The sequence below is a fragment of the Panonychus citri genome, unplaced genomic scaffold (assembly GCF_014898815.1).
Source record: "Panonychus citri isolate SS breed McGregor unplaced genomic scaffold, ASM1489881v1 Contig00011, whole genome shotgun sequence".
Classification (NCBI taxonomy): Eukaryota; Metazoa; Arthropoda; class Arachnida; order Trombidiformes; family Tetranychidae; genus Panonychus; species Panonychus citri.
Genome location: NW_026515416.1, coordinates 614,190 through 634,339, shown reverse-complemented (window position 1 = coordinate 634,339; position 20,150 = coordinate 614,190). Strand labels below are relative to the sequence as shown.

Sequence of the window (20,150 nt, the reverse complement as noted above, 5' to 3'; positions counted from 1 at the left end):
TTTAGAATTTGATTGATTTTGATTTTTCGTTTATCAATTGTTTAGCTGTTAATTTGTGATCATGGCTCAAGGTAAAATGAAGGTTAAAACTGTTATTCCAAAAGGAGTTAAAGTAAAAAAGGTTGTTAGTAAAAGTGAAAAGAAAATGCATACAACAAGAAAAGGTAAGTTAATTTTTCATCTTCTTTTGTCAATGTTACCTTTAAACGATTGAATTAACGAAATGGTTATCATCCTTTCACCAATGTTTAGGTGCTCCAGTTAAACCGAAACTTAACTCACATGGTAAAAAGCTTTACAATCAAGTGGAAAAAGCAATTAGGAAAAATCTTGAAGATGAAATGAGATCCAAAGCTGGAGATAAAGTTACTGATGATAAATAGGTTACAATCTAATCTTCTAATTAACTTAACTGACCAAAGTTATTGACTGAATTTCATTCGGAAAATTAAACTAAATCAATTAATTTAAATTAAAACAAAAAAGACTCAAAATTTAAACGGTTGTGGTAAATTCAAAAGCGGTTGTCATGGTAACCATAACATTTTCCCAACAAACGGTTGAACCATTTTGAATGTTCACTTGAAGGTGTTTGGTTCATTTTTAATTCTATTTTTACTAATTAGTATTTTTTCTAATCCAATTTACATTATGTTATTCTCTATGTTCAATCAACTATTTTGTTGATCATCTTTATTCCACCGGAAGATCTGTAATATTCAAATGTTTGTGACTCAGTTAACTGATACATATTGTTAATTGATCATTTCGATTCTCCTATTTTGATCATTCATCTTGAGTGTTTCTATTATTTAAATTTGGTTTATTTTTGTTTAATTTAAAAATAACATTATGGACGAGGAGAGTTATTATCGTTTTAGTATCCCTGCTATGGAGCTTGAAGGTAATAGTGAATATGTTGGTGTAGATGATGAGGAAGAATCTCTATCCCAATCAATATCTCTTCCCTCATTGACTGTATCCCTTCAAGAGCAATTGGTTAATCCTGAGATTGTTTCATCTTCAACAAAGAATCAAGTAATGTCCATGAAAGAGATTGACGAGAAATTAAATGCCCTAAGAAGGGAAAATTTTGACCTTAAATTGCGATTATATTGTTCAAGTCAGAATAAAGGTTTCCCTCGTTTCGGTGATAAATATTTCAACTCATGTTCAACTCAAGTGGATGGTGATTGTAAATCAATTAAATCACTAATCAGATTATCTCAAGGATCACAAACCATGGTTAAATTAACAGCTGATGTTGCAGTTCAAACAAATCCAATTGAAAGTGAAGACAAAATTATCTCAACCGATCCTTTAATTGTCTCATCAGTGTCAATGCAAACAGAATTACAATCATCATCAGATGCTAGTGTTTCCTGTACTGATTTAATGACCAATTCTAACTCTGATCATCTCAATCAGTTCAAAAGTATTCAATTAAGATTGAATGAGCAATTAAATCAAAAAACAAACCATTCCCCTCGACCACAACAACAACAACAATTACAACCCAAGCCAATTGTAACAACAACAACAACCTTATCAGAATCTCATTCCAGTCGTGATTTAATCAATGGACCTTCATCAATACCAAGAATCAAGAGTTCGGTTAATTTACCAATTGGTGGTAACTCAGATTGTGATTTTAGTTTAATCATAAACCAATCGCCATCAATACTCAAAGAGTTATCATTTAATTCTGATAAAACAATCACTCCAACCACCAAATCCAAACAATTAGTGAATGATTTTGGTATCTCCGAGTGTGAATATCTCGCTGGTGAGATTAACTCGAGAATCTCAATGTTATCTAATTTAGCGAGTTTAAGTAAATCAAAAAATCGTATTAGTATAATTCACTCACAACGGAATCGATTAACTAATTGTGATGAAAGTGATTCCATCTCAATTAATCATGACCCACTTGAAAAAAATCCCAAACAATTTGACAATCGATCGACTGGTAAAATCTATGATATTATTAACCGACAAATTAGTGGACCAATTAGTAGTGATAAGAAACGCGATCCAATGGTGAAACTTAATTGTCACGAGAACAATGTTGATATTAATCAGAATTTAATCACTTACAAGCCAACAAGTAAACGATTAACTCGAATGTTTGATGATTCGGAAAATCATCATTTCGCTAGTCCCGATTTAGGAATCGGTGATTCTGATCAAGATCTTAATAGTGATTTAAAAGCTTACATTCCTCTTGGATATTATCAATTACTCCGATGTAATTTACATCAATTATCATCTCATCTTAATTATCTTGACAATTTATATCGTGATTGTTTCCTCCTTCAATCAATCAGTTTATCTGAATACTCATCGGAAATGAAACCAAGTTTAACTCATTTAAATCAGACAATCAACTCATCCAGAAATATTTGTAAAAATTTTACAATTGAAGATGAAAACTCAATTGCACTTCGATTGGAAAAAATTAAAGCTAAAAAGGAATCAATGGAAAAAGCAATCACCCGACAATTAAGGAAAACGGATAAATTGTTACGAAAAGCGAAAGCCAATTTAAGACCAAATTAAGAGACAAAATGATCATCAATTAAACAATATATTCCAATCTGAGAACCAAAGAAACTCATCATCAATTCCAACACTCAACTACTATTCCGAATACCAAATGATGAAAAACTGAAATACTTAATTGTAATTATTAATAATCACCTAACAATTTAATTCTCAATCATTTTTTTTTCCAATACAATTAATACAAGACTACGATTTCCAATCATTTCCAAGCATATATATATCCGAATCTCGACTAATTTATTTTGTACTTCCAATTATTAATAAAATCGTTCTATTAATATTAATGTGTAAACATAAAAATCAGCTAATTGTTCACATTTAATTGAATTAAATCAAATTGTAAAAAATTCTCCCAAATTAAACTTGGCGCCTTTTCTTTTGTCCAATCACAAGTTTGGATTAGAAAGTAAACAAAAGTGACATTTATTAACATCATCAGTTTGAGTTAAATTGTTGTTAATTTAATCTGATTTTGTTTTCAACTAATTAAGTTTTTTTAATTATTTTTTCGTTTCAAACTAGTTTTTTGGTTAACTATGCCTCTAATTCCAGATGAATCTAAGTCAACTAACAAAGGAGACAAACAAATGTATCGTAATTTAAAAAGGAGACTCAAATTGTTGATCTGTGTAAGTGTCTTAATTTTTGATATTTTTTAATCTTAACGATTATGATTATGGTTTCTTTTGATAGTTTAACAATCAATTTGATGAAAATATGCTGATTATTAATTGAGATTATTAACTTATTTTCATAAGAATGGAATTTGTTTTAATTTTTGTTGATATTAACTAATTATCTTAATGATTGTTTCTCGTTCTGGTTTACTTTACAGGAGAATGAAAAATTTAAAGAAGAATTGAGAAAATGTCAAAAAGAATTACTTATTATCAATCGAGATAAATATTTTCTTATGGATAAATTGATGAAATATGAGAAACTTAGTTCATCTGATTCTGATTCAGATGCTACAGATTCATCGGAATCAGAAAAGGAGATTAAACAAGAACGATCTACAAAAAATCGAAGGTATTTTCGAATTTTTTTTTTCCTTCTATTCTTTTCCAACTAATATTTTCTTTTCTCTTCAATATAAACAAAGACGTAGATTAGAGACTACAATCAAGGAAACAACTGGAAGTACACCAATGGTCACAAATTCAACAAACAAAAGAAAAAGAATCAACAACATTAACAATAATGGAACCACCAATATACCACTTCCTTCATCTTCCTCATCTTCCTCTCCCTCCCTGATAACTTATTCCTCTTATCGGAGTAATAAAAAGTCAACTACAAGTAAATCAAAGGCTGTTGATAAAACAACGGCAACTTCAGTATCAGTTTCCCCATCAATATCCTTGGTACCATCAAAATCAATCTCATTCCCACCATCACCAACTCTCTCAGGGAAGAAAAAATCAACCCCAACCCCAACCCCAACACCAACATCATCAATACCTTCAATCTTATCCGCCACTCTGACAGCGGCTACAAAAGCAGCCTCATTACCCACCATAACTTCAACCTCGGTGAGATTTAATTCCAGTGCTTTAAAAGCCGCTTTATCATCACCTATTTGCAATAGCTCTCTAACCATGGCTCTTAATTCATCTAATTTATCATCATCTCTATCTTCATCTTCATCTTCCTTCACATCTAATCTTTTATCATCCACATCTCATGTTAACACTTCCCTCACAAATAAATCATCTTCTTCATCAAAACCTCAACCATTTCAACCATCAAAATCAAATTCAGCATATTTATCAATCTCATCATCATCATCATTATCGTCATCAACTGTTACTCCATCAATTATGGTACAATCAATCACGACAACTTCATCGCAATCAACAGTCACCGCTCACAATATCTCAACATCTAAATCGGAAAATCTATTTAATTGCTCATCTTTACCTCAATTACCAATCATCAAAACGGAAGCAACTCCGTCTATCTTATCCTTAGGTAGGCCGAACGGAGGTCAACTTACATCGGAAGAGATCGAGAGACACTTTGAATCTCGACCACTTCAACCGGCGCTCTTGTTACCTGAGAAAACGCCGTTAACGGTTCCAGTCGAATTGTTCAGCAATGAATCAACCAATTCAGATATGAAATTGGAATAATGTTAATTCCTCTTATTCTCAATTGTAAATAATTGTTATCAATTTAATTTATTCTCTTTATCCTGTGCAATTATCGCTTCTCGTCATTAAGATGATCAATTAGAAATTTAATTGTTGATTAATTAGTTTCGATTGATTATTTTTGCTCAGTATTAATCACATTATTACTGTAAAATTGATTTATTGTATAATCAATCATATTTATCGATTTAAGTTAATATAATTTAATGACTATTATACAAAATACAACAATTAAAATAATGATTGACCAATTGTTACTTCAACCATTAATTTTAAAGGTAGTAAAATTATTTAAATTATGTCTGCAGTGTTAATCATGTTTGATTCTATATGTTATATTGATTTAATCAATTAAATACTGATGAAGTTCATGCATTCATTTCAGTGATTATTGATTGTTGTCAAAAATGAGTATTGATTATTGTGATTTCTTTGGTTGAGCATTTTCCATGGACACAATTAGTAACCAAGTTAGTTAGCGATCGATCAATATATGCAATTGATCACATTAAATTGTTGATTATTTGAACTTTTGAAATATCCTTTTGATCAACTGCTTCATTAAAATTAAGCCAAGTAGTTGATTTAACAATAATTTGCGATTTCTCATCGGGCTGTAAATTAGCAACTCGAATCACATCTCCTATTGATTTAAAACACAAACAAGATATTAATTAATTGCTGAGATAAATTGTGAGTACAATTAATAGAAACTAATAATTTACCTGTTCCAGGATTAAATTGAAAATATGAACATGATGAATCTTCTTGTATTTCTAATGAAATAGTGACACAATTAACTCCCAACATACTTAAATATCTGTAACTATTAGCCATTGATTGTAATTTATTCAATACTTCATCATCTGGATTACTTTTTGGTTGATTAGCTGATTCACTTGAGCTATAATTAACTAAATTATTAGCTTGACCATCAGATATACCAAAGTAGCCTTTCAAAGCTTTAACAACATGATTAACTGGCTCAGCTCTGGATAAAACTTTCATTGTTGGTCTATGGGAAGAGCAAAAAAAAAGATAATTACAATTACAAAGAACAACAATTAACATTTGAAAATTACTTACAATTGGATAACAACCACTGACCAGCCCCATTTATTAATATAAGAATTACATGTTTCCATATATTGTTTAATTATGAATTCCATTTTTCTTTCCAAATCTTCAACATGAATACCACCGATTGTATTTACGAAAGATAATTGGATAAATTGTTCAACATTTGAACGGGAATTTTGCATTTGAGTTGATGTCCGAATTACATTGGAAACTGTAATTTCCACGATAAAATCGACAATCTCAATTAAAGATCCATCAGTGGTTAACATTTGATCCTTTTCAATAACATTAAAACGATGAGGATTCAAATCAATATAATCAATAACATCAACCAAAGGGATGACAATAATTAATCCAGGCCCTTTAATAGGTAATCTTTTACCCAAACGATAGACAATACACCTTTCCAATGGTTTAACCCTCTGTAAATATTAAAGTAAAAAAAGGAATAAGAAAATTTTCCAGAGGATTAAATTTAATCCAAATTGTTAGATGAACAAAATAAACAATCATCTTTTTTTTCACAATATAGAGAAAAACTTACCTTCAATGTAAACCAAATAGAGATCGGAAGTGTAAACAAAATGATTAAAAATGCGAAGGATAAAATTAACTGTCGCAAGATAATCTGGCTAAATGTTTCCTTCTCAATTCGATCATTACTTCTAAATCTATAATAATTATCATTTATATCGTTAATTTCGTCAGCAGGTAAAGATGAGTAACGGAAAATTGATGCGAATGATGTATCACTATAAGTATGGTAACTATTGTAATTCGTATTGAAAGAAGAGCTCGTTGTTGGTATTGGTGTTGAGAACATTTTCTTTTTTTCAATTAAAACTTTGCATCGACATTATAACCAACTAATTTGATTGGAAAATTAATAAAAAAGAACAATTAAATTAACTCATTTTAATTAGAAACAAACAGAGAACAAGACAATTAATGTTCATCTTTTTCTCTCTTTGATTGTTTATGTTTTTCTCTTTCTGGTTGCTTAGCAACGCGAAAAGCGGCAAAATTTAAATGGACCAATTTTCGAAACAAAATCAATTCCAATCAACTAATCGATAGATTTTCCAACAATTAAAATAAAATAATAATGTCAAAGTGAAACCAGATCAATAATTAAGTGAACGATTTAATGTTTGGTAATAAATTGTTTGAATAAATGTGCCAAACTATTGATTTATTTTTGGTGTTGAAAGATGATCAAGATTTTTGATTTAATCAAACTTTTCGTAATCATTGTTTTTATTAAAGTAAATCAATTCATCTTCATCATCTAATCATTGTGATTAATTGTGATTTGGAAAGAGAGAGAGAGAGAGAAAAAAACAAAGGATAATTGGAAATTTAATAATCTTAATCGTAAAGAGCAAATTGACTAGACGACACAATTTCGTTTGATCATGAAACTGATTGAATCAGTAAATTGCTTTATGATATTCAACAGATAATCAGGAAAAGGGAATAGATTAACAATTAAAGTAGATGCAAGAGAATTAAAATAACATTAATTCCAAAATATGATTTAGAAACGAATACTGAAATTACGATAAGTGATGGAATCAATTATTTGCCAATTGGTAAAGTTTGCATGTTCTATTCGTGATCCTGGACTTCCTTGGAGTCTCAACCATAAAGCCCTGAAGTTAATCAAGAAGAGAGACAATTAATCAGATTTGTAACAATTTAGAAAATCAATTGACACTAATTAACTTACATTTCATCAATTTTTTCCTTTTCTCCTTGAATCTGGCCAATTACTGTTCCTCGGCGGGACAACATGACCCAACCCTTGAGTCCAAGTTTCTCACTCATTTCCTTGGCATACTATTAGATAAATCGAGAAGTAAATTGTCAACAATTAAGATTATTACGATTGAAAGAGTCTCTCAATTCGGACAATCGTTTGTGATTGTTTCGCCTTTAACTCCTTTGGTAACAATTTAATTAGATTATAACAAGAATGAGGTGATAGATACTGTCAAGGAATGATTAAAATGTTGACAATTTAAAGGACAAGGTTGTAATTGTAATTACAATTAGTTGTAAACACTTCCTGAATTAAGGTTGCCAAGAAATGTGAGTAAACATTGAAATTTAAATCACTCAACATTTTCCTTGCTTTGGTGACAGTTTAATCTGATTGTTTAATTGTGTCTAAATTAAGCTACAAATCATCAGAATTATAACTTAATTCAATTAAACATTAAAAAAAAAGGGATTTAACAAATCAGATCAATCAATTGAATCTCCATTGATTGTTTTGCACCAATTCAACCTAATCAATGAAATTAAATGTTTTCAAAACCTAAACAATCAACTGATCAACAGTAACTGTTAACTGTTTATCCAAGTGAAAGTTTAATTTAATTATAGTTAATCAGTTGATTATCTTGGTTGAATAAGATTTGTTTTCATAAACTTGATTCTCAAATTGTTTACTTTAATCAAGCTAAATACCTTAATTACCAATCAATTAGTGTCTAAAATAATTACTATTAATCATTTTTTTTTCTCGTTCAAATGAAAACTAAATTAGAATAACAATTAATTGATTACAGAATTAAAGTTCGTACAATTAGTTTGATATTTTCATAATTTAACACAAAGTGTCCTGAAAATGATTAAAGGAGATAATTGAAAATTAATTGAATCATGTTAATCCTGATTCTGTATTCTCATTAAATTGTTAATTATCATTTAAATTGACTAATTGAACAAAATCATGTCAATAATTGTTGTGATAACAATTGGATTACCTTGAAAGTTTGAATCTTAATTGTTACCATGTTTATTATTATCCATTTTAATGGATAAGATTAATTATTAAATTTTTGATGATGTTTAACAAAATTAAATTGCAATTACTGTGATGAATTACCATTAGGTAAGTTAACTGTTCACAATTAAACAACAATCAACCTTCTTGATCCAATTTAACAAACATTTTTAGCAACTTACACAATGGACCTTATCCAAGTAGGACAACTACATATGATAATCATTGGATGAAAACAACAATTAACTAGGTGCAAACTGATTAATCTAATTGTTGATAAATAATAAAATTTGTCTAATTAGAAAACAAATCAAAACAATCAACACAAAAATTGAGAAAATTGAGAAAATTTGACAAAAACAAAAAGTTATTGACAAGATGCAAGAAAAAGGGACAATCAGTTGATTGTCTTGAGACAATCAAAACAATAAATTGATAATTACCTTGGTGAAATAAACTCCTGGACAAATGGTAAGTGAATTAAATCAATTGTAATTAGTAAATCACAACCAAGAGACAGAGACAGAGAAGGTAAAGAAAAGACAACAATCAATAAATTAGTAAAATCATTAATCAGATGTAAACAGATAAACCGTTTGATTTGTTTTGACATCGAAAATGGTTAACAATTAAGGTGAAACAGTTAATTAACAATAGAGGAACAATTAGATTACCTGAGAAATCACCGAATACCTCAAAATCAATCTGAACAAGAACTTTATTGATCAATGAAGATGATGAACTTATATTTGCATTGGTGGAAACATGATAATAAGAAGATGAGTTTGTCGTCGATGAGATTGAAGATGTATACATGATAATTAATTGGTCGAAAGGTCCAAAGGGTTAATCGTAATTGTGTTATGAATGAAAAGAACAATTAAAAAATTGGAACAATTAATATTCACTTGAGAAGGAACAAATTGAGAATGAATTGAAAAAGAAGAGGGAAAATGTGATACTTGATGAGAAGAATGGAAAACAAAAGATGAGACAAGATGGAAATTCTGAATTCTTGATAAGTTTTCAATGTTCAGGGAGAAAGTAGAAGATGAAAATGGTTACAATTAGAATTTAGAATTAAGATTATGCTTAGTAAAGATTATGATGATTAAAATTTAGTTCGGATGAAGGATAAATTCACTGGGTTATCTTAATAGTTTAACTATAAATAGATGATAATAATTGGCAAGAAACTTGAACAGTTCTCAATTTCTCTTTGTTTTTTAATCCAATTTGTTTTCTGTCGAAATTATTATTAATTTAGTTAATTGCCACCGATTGTTATTGATAATCAGTCAGATTAATTTCACTTTCAATTCAATTTTCATTGAGTTAACATTAATTGTTGTGCTTGTTGTTATTGTTGTTCATCATTCATTGAGCTTGTTGGTTGAAATGTTCAATTTACCAGTGATTAGTTTTAATTGTAATCACTTATGGATTAGAATTAACAATTTTGGCTACGATCAGGGATTAGATTGTTTTTCCAGTTGCTTTGGATTTAATTCAATTGGTGATTAGTTTTTGTTTCATTTTTCATTCATTATAATTCATTCACCTAAATAAATTTATCAAATTTCATTTATTGATTGTGAATAAATGTTAACAATTTAACCTTTATTGTTACAATTAAGAATTAGCTTTAAATTTGGATTAAAGGAGGTGAATGGTTGTTAATTGTTTCCATAGATTTTCATGATGATATAATTTACATTACTAATTAATTGGTGTTTTTGATTGATGATCTTGATTATTACTGGTGATTTAATTGTTGTAAGTTGATGAAATTTATTTAATAGGAATTGTCATCATCTTCATCATTGTTTTCAATTGAAATTTCGTAAGTTTTAATTGGCTCATTTGATTCAATTAGTTCACGTCGTTTACGGCCAACGGCGGTTCCTCCTTGCTGACCAGGGACTTGCTGACCATTGGAATGGACCATAAACACAAAAGAAAATTAAAATAATATTATTTACAATTTAAAGGCGTTTAATTGTTATCCAAATATTCAGAATGTTTCATCTAAGTGTAGGCTTGAATAGTGGATAGATTTACTTGGAATTAACCTTCAACTTGAATTGGAAACAATGAAAAGAAAAGTTAATTAATCTAATGAAATATTATCTCTTACCCTTAGGCATGTACTTATCAGGCAAAATGCTTGTTCCTGTGTTGTATTAGCAGGTACAGTGTACTAAAGGCATGAACAATCAGTAATTAACGAGAAACAATTAAAAAAATACAGAGAAAAGGGTAGAAAAAGTTTCAAATAAATGGTTGATTGTGATACCATAGAAAAGGATATTTACCTGACCAGTGCAGATGTAAGACTGGAATTAACAATAAATAATAATAATAATGAATTAATAAACAATTAAAAAGTAATCGAAGGTTTAATGATGATAACAATTAAAAGTTAATTCACTTACCATGGTTCGAAATTGTTTGGAGTCACAAAGTAAACACATACTCTAATTGAGAAATTGAAAGATAATTAAGTTAATTGGATAGTTAGATTAGTAGAAATATTAATTACCTGGATATTTGGTCGATCAGAATTAACACACAATTGGATATATCTCTGTAATTAAAGGTGACAATTAGTGGATTCACTTATTACAATTTTCTACTGTTAATTATTTACCTGGAGGAAAAAAAGTCCACTGGAAATTGAACAAAATGTGAAAACAATTAGAAATGAATTCATCTTATTCTGAAGTCGTAACATTTTGTTTGATTAACAATTAATTGTTTCAACACAGATTAAAGTTGGATTGATACTTGATGGCGACGATTGTAATTAGTTGTCAACTTAATTGCACAGTTTAAATTAAAGATTGTCCATCATTAGGTAAGTTTGTTATTACTATTGGTTAATTTGATTGTCGTTATCTTGATGCTTTCAGAGTCAATGACAAACTAACAAGTTGATTATTGTTAGTTGACCAAAAAGTACTAATCAGTTGGTTAGTTGATTTAATTCAGTTGACTTTTCAATGGTATTGCGACTTTAAATTGGTCTGTAAAGTGTTTGAATATGACATTGAATGGGTGGAACGAAATTGATATAATGATTGAGCAAAAGAAGAAAAAAAATCAACAGAATAATCAAAATCTCTCTCTATTTAAGGTCACCCATGTAAATCATTGTGTTAGTTAGTTAATTGCTATAATGAGAAGATCAAAGAGAGAACAGTGTTTTTGTTAATTGTTAGCCTCATTAGGTTAGATAATAGTTTTCATAATGAGATTGTTATTACCAGAATACGACAATTAGCATTATATTATCAGGTTATCTGGTTGAGATAACCAATTGAGACTTAAATGTTTATCATCATTTAATTTAATTTAATTCATCTCTCGATTGTTGATACTTGTGTATTTCGTTATTTCCGTTCAAGAGGAAACAATTTCAATCCAATTGTTTGTCTCACTTACATTTAATTGTCACTCTTTCTATTTTATCAAGGTAATTGTGACAACAATCAATTGCCAATTATCAAATAGCTTTGTCCAGAAAACAAACATAATCATTCATTGTATTTATTGACCATTACCCAATTACCTTTGTTTATATTGTACTGATGAGATTATCTGATTGAGATTCATCAGCTGAAGGGAAATATTATTAACATTGTCCAATTTTGAGTAACATCGTTGAGGGTAAAATAGTTTTTTTTGATTGTTATTGTTAATTGTCCTTGAAATTGACAACAAATAACAACAATTAGAGGAACATATTTAATCCAGTTCATGGTTGACGAATTAAGGTAATCCATCAACCTTACATAGAGAAAATAACAAGATGAGTTTTCGATTGGCTCTTTTACTATTAATCAAATAACAAGGAGCTTAATTAATATCAAGGTAACAATCTAATTAATCTTAAGGTATATCTATGGGGTGAATGATCGTATTTTGATTAAATCTAAAGAGAATACAAGAGAAATAATAATCAATTGATTAGGTAAAAGGAAAATCGTTTTTATTAATAAGAATTACAAATGACTGATTCTTTATATCAAAACACTAACTTCACGTATTCATAAATTTGAGGAACTGGAATTCATGATAAATGTATATCATAATAGTCCATATATGGTTGTATTCTATCATGACTAGTTCAAGATGTAATCGTTGACTCAGGTAATTTAAGGTAGAATCTACTTGGTAGATTAAGAGATTAAGAGTATGGAAAGTTTGAAAAAACTTTTCGTTCGAAACAGTTACCAAAACGAACTCTAGATGTCACTAGATGAGTTGAGTTTCTATGGTTCGGTCAATTCAATGAACGTGATCGATTGCGATTAAGTAGCGAAATGAGATGAAATAAGACGAACACTCAAATAGAGGTTATTCGATCTTCGATTGAAAGGGGTATGTCAACCCTAGAATCGACCTCCGTCAAACACAAAATTAACATCTATTTTGGATAGAAGATTTGGATAGAGACCTTTTTCAAAAGTTCTGTAAAATCTCTGGTTGAGCCACAGTCAGCGATCGAAGTTTTTTGTTTTTCGATTTTAAAAAATAAACCGAATCCGTAAAATCCGAATTTAGTCGTGTTTTTCAACTTTAGTTTTTATTATGGTTCATCGACTGACAAAAGCTTTTGGATTAAATATTTTCTATCTTAGGATATAGACTTGAGGTCATTTTTCTTTCGAAAAGTTCTCATTTTGTCAGCTCACCGTCAGGAATTTACTTAAGCAGCCAAAACTGACTCTCAGACATAGCTGGACTCGAGCTTTTTTCTATGGCTACTTAGAAGGAAAAATACTCACAGAAAAGTAGTTAAACTCTGAGGTTGAGATTTGGTTAGAAGGTGAGGTTGAGGTTATCGGTTAAGTTAGGTTAGGTTAGGTTAGGTTAGGTATGGAAATGAGCACATTCCAAATAACCTGTTAAGATCATAGTGTAAAAATTCCGGATCATTTCGAATGTCCACTCTCGTCCATTAGCATATTCTAGTTTGGATTTCAGTAGTGGGTAATTGAAGGGCATGTCGAATTCTTAAAATAAAGGTTAATGCAAATAATAAGATATAAACTACATGTATACACCAAGGAGGCAAAAAAAGAAACGCTTATTAATCTGACTGACCGATTGTTTCACTCTCCACTCGGACCATCAAATGACCTTGAAATCGTATCCTAACAGAATGACCGGAATGACCTTGAAATTAAATTATGAAAATTTAGTATCGCTTAAAATTTGCCAAAAATCGGGTCTTGGGTCTAGGAAATACCAATGGACGAAAAAGTTATCCAAGAAAAGGTGAAACCCTCGGTACTTATGTTAAGTCCATTGGAAATTTTTCATTAGGAAAATCACGTGAATCACAATCGCGCGTGAGCTGCAAAAATTCTGTAAAATTATCGATTCCTATCTGAGCCATGGCGGTTGAATTTTTTTCTATGACTCATTATTCTTGAAATACTCACTTGTTACCGGTCACCGATAACATCAGATGAAGAGCAAATATAAAAATCTGGAGAGAGTGAAACAGTTTCTGATCAGCTAATTATCCTTGAAATTGACAGCAAACAACGACAATTAGAGAGGGAGCATATTTAATCCAGTCCATGGTTACAAATTAAGTTAATCCATCAACATTTGATAGAAAAAACAACAAGATGAGTCATCGATCAACACATGTTACGATTAATTCAATAACAAGAAGGTTAATTAAGTTCTAAACGAAAATAAACTTACTCATTAGTAAAGAAAAGTATGCTAATTAAAAAGGAGCGCAGAATGTTTGAAAATTGAAGAGAAACAATTGATCAACTAACGAATAAAAAAAAGTCGAAAGTTTGATCAAAAAAGTTTCGTTGTTTGTTGTGGACTTGAAGATAATCAGAAATTAGCGTTTTCTTTTCAAATGGAAACTTAATTGTTCCAAGAGTCTTTGAGTTGATTAAAAAGTAGAGTAAAAATGACATTTGACTAGTGAATTACCTGAGATTGTGAAGGTTAACTGATTGAAGATGATTGTTGATCTTGGAACGAAAAGTTAATTAGGTGTGGTTACCCTGAAAGAGAAAGTTGTGTCTTCTCATTTTCCAAGTTCTCGGTCCAATTGTTACTTGAAGAAGGAAAATTCTGGTGAGATGATTAATGTTCCCCCTTTGGTGAGTAATAATTAAACTCTTCCATTATTTGATTCTCTGTTGATTAACAAGATTTAAAGAGAACCTTTAGAATCTTTTGATTAAATTGTTCTTTGTTAAATTAAAACAAGAAGAGAAAACAGAAAACTGGTTAAGAGAATCAAATTTAAAGACCAACCCTTAAGGATGAGGGGATCAGTTGAGATTCATAGTTAGTTCATTGATCGCAATTAAGTAGCAACAGTTTTGATTTATTAAGATGGCGAATAAGATGAAATAAGATGAACACTTGGATGGAGGTTAATGTAAGTGACCATCAAGTGACCATTGGAACAACAATTCAAATGGAATCAAATTATCTTTTTGTTCACATTTTGAGAAGAACAAGCAAATTTGGTCAACCGATGACCGTTCAAGTTAATCTCACTTTTTTTTTGTTTCTCACATTTTTCTTAATCCTAATCCAGGTCGTTTGTGTTTTACCACCAGAGAGATGAAAACAAATTTTGTTTACCAGACTGTAGTTTAAAGATGTTGATGTTTACCAGACTTTAGTTTTCTCTCTCTCTGGGCGATTTTGTTTACTGGTTCATGTTGGTCACTTGAAGATCATTTTGGCTACTCACTAATGGATCTTTGCTTTGGAAACAAATTTGAAACTGGTTTTCTTGTGATTAATCATCAAATACTTTGGTCAATATTTTATCTTCTTCTCCATGTAACCAAATTGGACGTTGTTTTTTTCTCTCTCTTTTCTGCTTCGCTTTAACTATCGGCATTTTATCTCTCTCTCTCTCTATCTCTTTGTCCGTGGTTGTTATTTTCTCTCTCAACATCTTTTTTAGTCCGTGGTTGTTTTCTCTTCATTGCTTATTCTCTCTCTTTCTCTTTCTTTTTTTCTCTTCTTCTCTCTCATTCAAAATGGAGGGAATTTTTTTTATTGTATTCGAATTGTAGAATTTTTTTTATATTCTTTTCTCTTTCTCTCTTACCCAATTGTGATCCCTCCTCTTCTCAAGCCAACACAACCAATGACAGAAGAGGAACTCGCCCTCGTGAGGGACAAGGGTTGGACTTAAAGAGTTTAATTGGTTAGCGGTATTTTTAAATTGTCGATAAAATTACCAAAGATCCTGAAAATGATCGTTTGCGCACAAGGGGGAGAATCGATTCTTCCCTCTTTTCTCAAACTTTCTTATGAGTTTTAGGCCCTAAAGTTTAGGGTTTGTCTTCCATCTTCGTCTTTATCTTCATCTCTCTCTCTCTTTCTGCTTTTCTCTTTCTCTTTTCTCTTTTCATCTTCTTTCTTTGTCTTCTGCTCATCTTATTCTTCATTTTGATTCTCTCAGTTTATTTGGTGAACTTCAGTAACAGTTTTCAAAACTTTTTAAATTCTTTACTCAAATCAGTGAATCAACTTTTCTTTTTAAATTTTTTTATTCGTTTATTTAAAATTATTGTTTCACTTTTTCTTCTAATTGATTATTCAATTGAACATCATCATCAAGTAATTTAACATGGAAACCAACAAAAGTGCCTCAAAGACCAATCTCAACGAATCTCATATTCCTTTGTTGGAAGATGAAGGTAAAGATTCAAATGCCAAGAAGGAGGAGAAAATTGAAATGGAATCAAAGAATGACGGTGACAAAGATGAGAAACCAACAAGTGAAGATAAAAAGGCTAAAAAGGAAAAGAAGCCTAAAGAGAAGAAAGTTGGACCCAAGAAAACTCCACTTACCTGTGCACAAAATTGTACCATTGGATTGAATGTATTGGATCGAGATGAGAAACACATCAACGACCATATCAACATCAATTTCGAAGATATTATCGCGGAAACTGATTCTCTTCATGGTTTCGAATTTATCTGGAGAGTAACCTACCTTATCTTCAACAATTCCCGAAATTGGTTCTATGGTTTAATCACAGCAATTCTTGCACCATTTTTAGCCATTTTCTGGGCACTCATTTTCTCCGTTTTCTCAGCCGCCATGGTTTGGATTCTCATGCCACTATTCAAACTTTTCGAGCTCACCCTCCATTACGCACACAAGGTTTGTAACTTCAGCTCATCATTATCATTACATTTTCTTTTTGGTCAACGTTTGACAGCCAATCAAACATTTACATCACACACACACCCTAAATCTTTCATCACCCTTCCCCCTCCGCCCGTCGAAAAGTTTTCTCTCTTTCTCTCTCTCTTTCTTCCCTCGTCAGTTTTTTTTCTCTTCTCTCTCCTTTTAAATGAGATAGAATCTTGTTAGCTCAGTTTGAATGAGCTCATTATTTTTACCAGTCTCTCTCTTTTCTACCTTTACTTCTCCTCCTACTCCTCCCTCTCGTCTTTTCGCTCCCATCAATCTTCTCCTCTTCATCGTCATCATCATCGCCATCATTATTGTTGTAGAAAGTAAACTAAATTTGGTTCCACATGGAATATTTTTGGTCAGGATTTCCGGTAGATAACCAGCCCTATGTATTCAAACTAATTATTATCTCCTTTTCTCTCTATGGTTATACTTTCACTTCTCATGATGATTACATCGCACTCGTTTCTTTTTGTTATTATTATTCTTGTTCATAGAAACTCTCATTACCTATTTCGTGTATTGTATTGAGCTGGGTCGCCACAATTAACGCTTCTTTTGTTATTTCACCTGCAGAATAATCTATCCCTAATCCAATTCCTCTTCTCAATCCAGAAAAAAAAGAAGTTACAAAACAACCTAATCATCATTAAATCATTATCTTCATCAATTTACTTTTAGAATCTAATAGAGGAGAAAACATATTTATCTCTCTCAAACAATCATCGTGTTGTTTGGTTTCCTCGCAAGCTCAATTTACTTGTTGAATGAGGGATAAAATTACTCAGAATTTGAGAGATATTTTCTCAGATAGTAATCAACTCAGACTATTAGTTAATTATCTTTATATTTATTCTCTTCCCTGATCATTTCACCAGTAAAAATAATTTCTCTTCAGGGAAAAAAAAGAAAATGTTAATTGTTACTCTTACATATTATTTATGAATGAATTAGATGCTTGACTTGATCGCTAAATTTTCATTTGAAACATGTTGATTTTTCATCCTTTCTTTTTAATTACTAGTTATTAAATCCTAAGATTATCATTCACTTTACTAACCTTGATTGTGGATACACATTTCCTATCAATAACTTTTAATTGCGATTATCACTTTATGTTGTGAGAACGTGTCACTCATAATATAATATGGCGAAGACGATGATTTAATATTGACCTTCATGTCCCAATAACATAGTCATTATTGTTAATTAACACAATTTTCTTCTTTTGTTGACTTGATCAGAACAATTTAAATTTTAATTTTAATTACAATTCTTTTTTTGTATTCTTTTTTCCTTATATTTTCTCATGGACATTAATCAGTACTGGAATGCTGTCGTTCGATGTCTATTGGATCCCGTTTTCGCCGCCGGTGGACTATTGTTTGGCAACATTCGCACTCGAACTGAGAATCACAACCATTCTCATCATTCAGTCTAAATTAGCTCAATTAACACCAATGGATAATTATACAAATCAACGCAACATTTGCCACCTCTTTTTTTCGCCCGCCTTATTTTCGCTTTAATTTCCACCTCCCGGTTCTTTTCTAACCTTTTAATTACTTTAGAAAATTATCATTACCTCGTAGCAATTAAATTTCTCCTTAGGCTCTCTCTCTCTCCCTCTTTATCTAACCCTCTATTTCTCATCTCTGTCTTTTTCTTCATCTTTTCTCATTCATCAAACAAAAAATTCTATTTTACTCTTGAAACGTTTTTTCTTGATGAAAAAAAAAGAACAAAATTTTTTTCTAACAAAACATCTAATCACTAATTCGCGATGATCATTTAAAACTCATCCAATTCAATTACGTTATTAATCAACATGCAATTCAAATTGATTTATAAACATCTTAGATGTTTAGTTAATCATGAAAAGTTCTGATTGGTTGATGTTTATTATTCTCTTTTAAATTGTTCTTTAAAAGTTTATCACGATATTATTATTAATAGTTACATAGAAAATGATTACAATGATGATTAGTATACAATTAATTGCGAAATATAAGTTAATTGTTGCTTTTAATTAGTTGCTCCCAAAATGATTCCTGCTGATCGGACAAAATGTTTCCTCGAATAGTCTGAAATTGAATGTGACGGATACTCGGTAAATGGCCTCATCCAGAAAGGTTTCACTATTCCGTAACTGGGCCAACCATAGGACTCAAAATAAGCGATGGAACAATTAACTGAATTAATTGTAAACATTGAAAGAACCGCAGTTAAAACAACAATTAAACCGATTGACTTTAAATAGGAAACAGAAAGAGGAAGATGAAACAAAGAAAAAGTCAACAATTAGAATGACAATTTATTCAGATGAGAGAAAGAAACAATTAAATTATTATTACCTTGATCATCATTAATTCATTCATTGGGAACAATTAAAAGCAAACAAATTCACAATGAAAATCAATTAACTTTAAATTGTTGGTTAACAATTAAACTCATAAACTTAATCCAAATGGTTGTTAATATTAATCTGATCACAACGAAAGTCCAACGAAAAAGTTAATCACAATTAAAAGTCACAAAAAGAGAATCAAAAAAACAAATTAATCGTCACCAAGTAAACAATGAAACCTTAATTTAAATTGAATGACACTGAACAATCAAACGAAACAATTAACGTTTAAAACAATTAAAAACATTTTCATCGTTACTAACGATCGTAACTATCGATGACTATTGATGATAATTTATTAATTGTTGAAGTATTAATTGTGAAAAATATCTGACCTAATGGTGGATTCAAGGTAAACTGATGTTGGGATGATGAAAGTGAAAGTTAATCATGAAGATGATTAAGATGAGAGAGAGCAATTAACAGTTAACTGTTAACTGTTAACTCTGACCCAAGGTTAAGGTGTAACCATTGAACTAATAATAATTAAGGTTATTATTATATTTCAAGGTAAATTGTTGTTTATTTGTTGATTAACTTTCACTTATTAAGGTAAGATGAGAAAAAAACTTAATTGTAATTAATTAACTAATCACTGGATAAAGTTGTAAGGTTATTGGGTCATGGATCAAGGTGATTTCAATTGATACAAATGACAACAATTTATATATCAGGTTACCACAATTAAATGGTTTCTTTTTAAAATGATAATTGTAATGATCTCAATTGTAAATTTGTTGGGATCAATTTTTTAACTTCAATTTAGTAAATTGTTACAATTAAACTTTGCTTGGAAAAATCATCTTTCATTTAATTTAATCTTCAATCTGTTTAATTAAACAAAAACTGTCACAATTAATCAAATTGCTACGTTTCCATTGGCACGTATTCAATAGACTTGTAATTGTAACAATTAATTAATCAAATTAATGAATTTTTTTT

At 30.2% G+C, this 20,150-nt stretch overlaps 6 protein-coding genes across 6 annotated transcripts; 3 read left to right on the top strand and 3 right to left on the bottom strand.

Moving 5' to 3' along the window:
* Positions 1-24: 24 nt before the first annotated feature.
* Positions 25-2,779, top strand: LOC128391897 (uncharacterized). The gene is made up of 2 exons (XM_053351855.1): positions 25-164; positions 253-2,779. The coding sequence occupies exon 2, from the start codon at positions 853-855 to the stop codon at positions 2,557-2,559; it is 1,707 nt and encodes a 568-aa protein (XP_053207830.1). The 5' UTR covers positions 25-164; positions 253-852; the 3' UTR covers positions 2,560-2,779.
* A 194-nt stretch (positions 2,780-2,973) lies between these two features.
* On the top strand, positions 2,974-4,877 carry LOC128391921 (uncharacterized). The gene is made up of 3 exons (XM_053351884.1): positions 2,974-3,194; positions 3,401-3,594; positions 3,668-4,877. The coding sequence occupies exons 1-3, from the start codon at positions 3,102-3,104 to the stop codon at positions 4,695-4,697; spliced, it is 1,317 nt and encodes a 438-aa protein (XP_053207859.1). The 5' UTR covers positions 2,974-3,101; the 3' UTR covers positions 4,698-4,877.
* Positions 4,878-4,897: 20 nt separating this feature from the next.
* LOC128391930 (uncharacterized) lies at positions 4,898-6,770 on the bottom strand. The gene is made up of 4 exons (XM_053351895.1): positions 6,343-6,770; positions 5,805-6,220; positions 5,444-5,733; positions 4,898-5,361 (listed from the first exon to the last, which is right to left on the bottom strand). Exons 1-4 carry the CDS (start codon positions 6,619-6,621, stop codon positions 5,222-5,224), a joined length of 1,125 nt encoding a protein of 374 aa, XP_053207870.1. The 5' UTR covers positions 6,622-6,770; the 3' UTR covers positions 4,898-5,221.
* A 369-nt stretch (positions 6,771-7,139) lies between these two features.
* Positions 7,140-9,635, bottom strand: LOC128391972 (acylphosphatase-2-like). The gene is made up of 4 exons (XM_053351943.1): positions 9,264-9,635; positions 9,033-9,049; positions 7,528-7,637; positions 7,140-7,450 (listed from the first exon to the last, which is right to left on the bottom strand). The coding sequence occupies exons 1-4, from the start codon at positions 9,403-9,405 to the stop codon at positions 7,336-7,338; spliced, it is 384 nt and encodes a 127-aa protein (XP_053207918.1). The 5' UTR covers positions 9,406-9,635; the 3' UTR covers positions 7,140-7,335.
* A 533-nt stretch (positions 9,636-10,168) lies between these two features.
* Positions 10,169-13,828, bottom strand: LOC128392541 (uncharacterized). Its single transcript, XM_053352579.1, has 6 exons — positions 11,240-13,828; positions 11,132-11,176; positions 11,025-11,066; positions 10,905-10,925; positions 10,727-10,789; positions 10,169-10,516 (listed from the first exon to the last, which is right to left on the bottom strand). Exons 1-6 carry the CDS (start codon positions 11,321-11,323, stop codon positions 10,385-10,387), a joined length of 387 nt encoding a protein of 128 aa, XP_053208554.1. The 5' UTR covers positions 11,324-13,828; the 3' UTR covers positions 10,169-10,384.
* Positions 13,829-15,994: 2,166 nt separating this feature from the next.
* Positions 15,995-19,452, top strand: LOC128392530 (caveolin-1-like). Its single transcript, XM_053352566.1, has 2 exons — positions 15,995-16,765; positions 18,126-19,452. Exons 1-2 carry the CDS (start codon positions 16,226-16,228, stop codon positions 18,240-18,242), a joined length of 657 nt encoding a protein of 218 aa, XP_053208541.1. The 5' UTR covers positions 15,995-16,225; the 3' UTR covers positions 18,243-19,452.
* The last annotated feature ends 698 nt before the right edge of the window (positions 19,453-20,150 follow it).

Bases quoted from the DNA above. Each gene is read 5' to 3' on its own strand.
- LOC128391930 (XM_053351895.1), bottom strand. From the start codon at position 6,621: ATGTTCTCAACACCAATACCAACAACGAGCTCTTCTTTCAATACGAAT. The intron at 6,221-6,342 runs GTAAGTTTTTCT...TAATATTTACAG, and splicing joins CTATTTGGTTTACATTGAAG to AGGGTTAAACCATTGGAAAG. The intron at 5,362-5,443 runs GTAAATTATTAG...TTAAATCAATAG, and splicing joins TCAATTTAATCCTGGAACAG to GAGATGTGATTCGAGTTGCT.
- LOC128392530 (XM_053352566.1), top strand. From the start codon at position 16,226: ATGGAAACCAACAAAAGTGCCTCAAAGACCAATCTCAACGAATCTCAT. The intron at 16,766-18,125 runs GTTTGTAACTTC...GACATTAATCAG, and splicing joins CCCTCCATTACGCACACAAG to TACTGGAATGCTGTCGTTCG.
- LOC128391921 (XM_053351884.1), top strand. From the start codon at position 3,102: ATGCCTCTAATTCCAGATGAATCTAAGTCAACTAACAAAGGAGACAAA. The intron at 3,195-3,400 runs GTAAGTGTCTTA...TTTACTTTACAG, and splicing joins GACTCAAATTGTTGATCTGT to GAGAATGAAAAATTTAAAGA. The intron at 3,595-3,667 runs GTATTTTCGAAT...ATATAAACAAAG, and splicing joins CGATCTACAAAAAATCGAAG to ACGTAGATTAGAGACTACAA.
- LOC128391972 (XM_053351943.1), bottom strand. From the start codon at position 9,405: ATGTATACATCTTCAATCTCATCGACGACAAACTCATCTTCTTATTAT. The intron at 7,451-7,527 runs GTAAGTTAATTA...GATTAACTTCAG, and splicing joins AAGGAAAAAATTGATGAAAT to GGCTTTATGGTTGAGACTCC.
- LOC128392541 (XM_053352579.1), bottom strand. From the start codon at position 11,323: ATGTTACGACTTCAGAATAAGATGAATTCATTTCTAATTGTTTTCACA. The intron at 11,177-11,239 runs GTAAATAATTAA...CTTTAATTACAG, and splicing joins GTGGACTTTTTTTCCTCCAG to AGATATATCCAATTGTGTGT. The intron at 10,790-10,904 runs GTAAATATCCTT...TCATGCCTTTAG, and splicing joins CTTACATCTGCACTGGTCAG to TACACTGTACCTGCTAATAC.
- LOC128391897 (XM_053351855.1), top strand. From the start codon at position 853: ATGGACGAGGAGAGTTATTATCGTTTTAGTATCCCTGCTATGGAGCTT.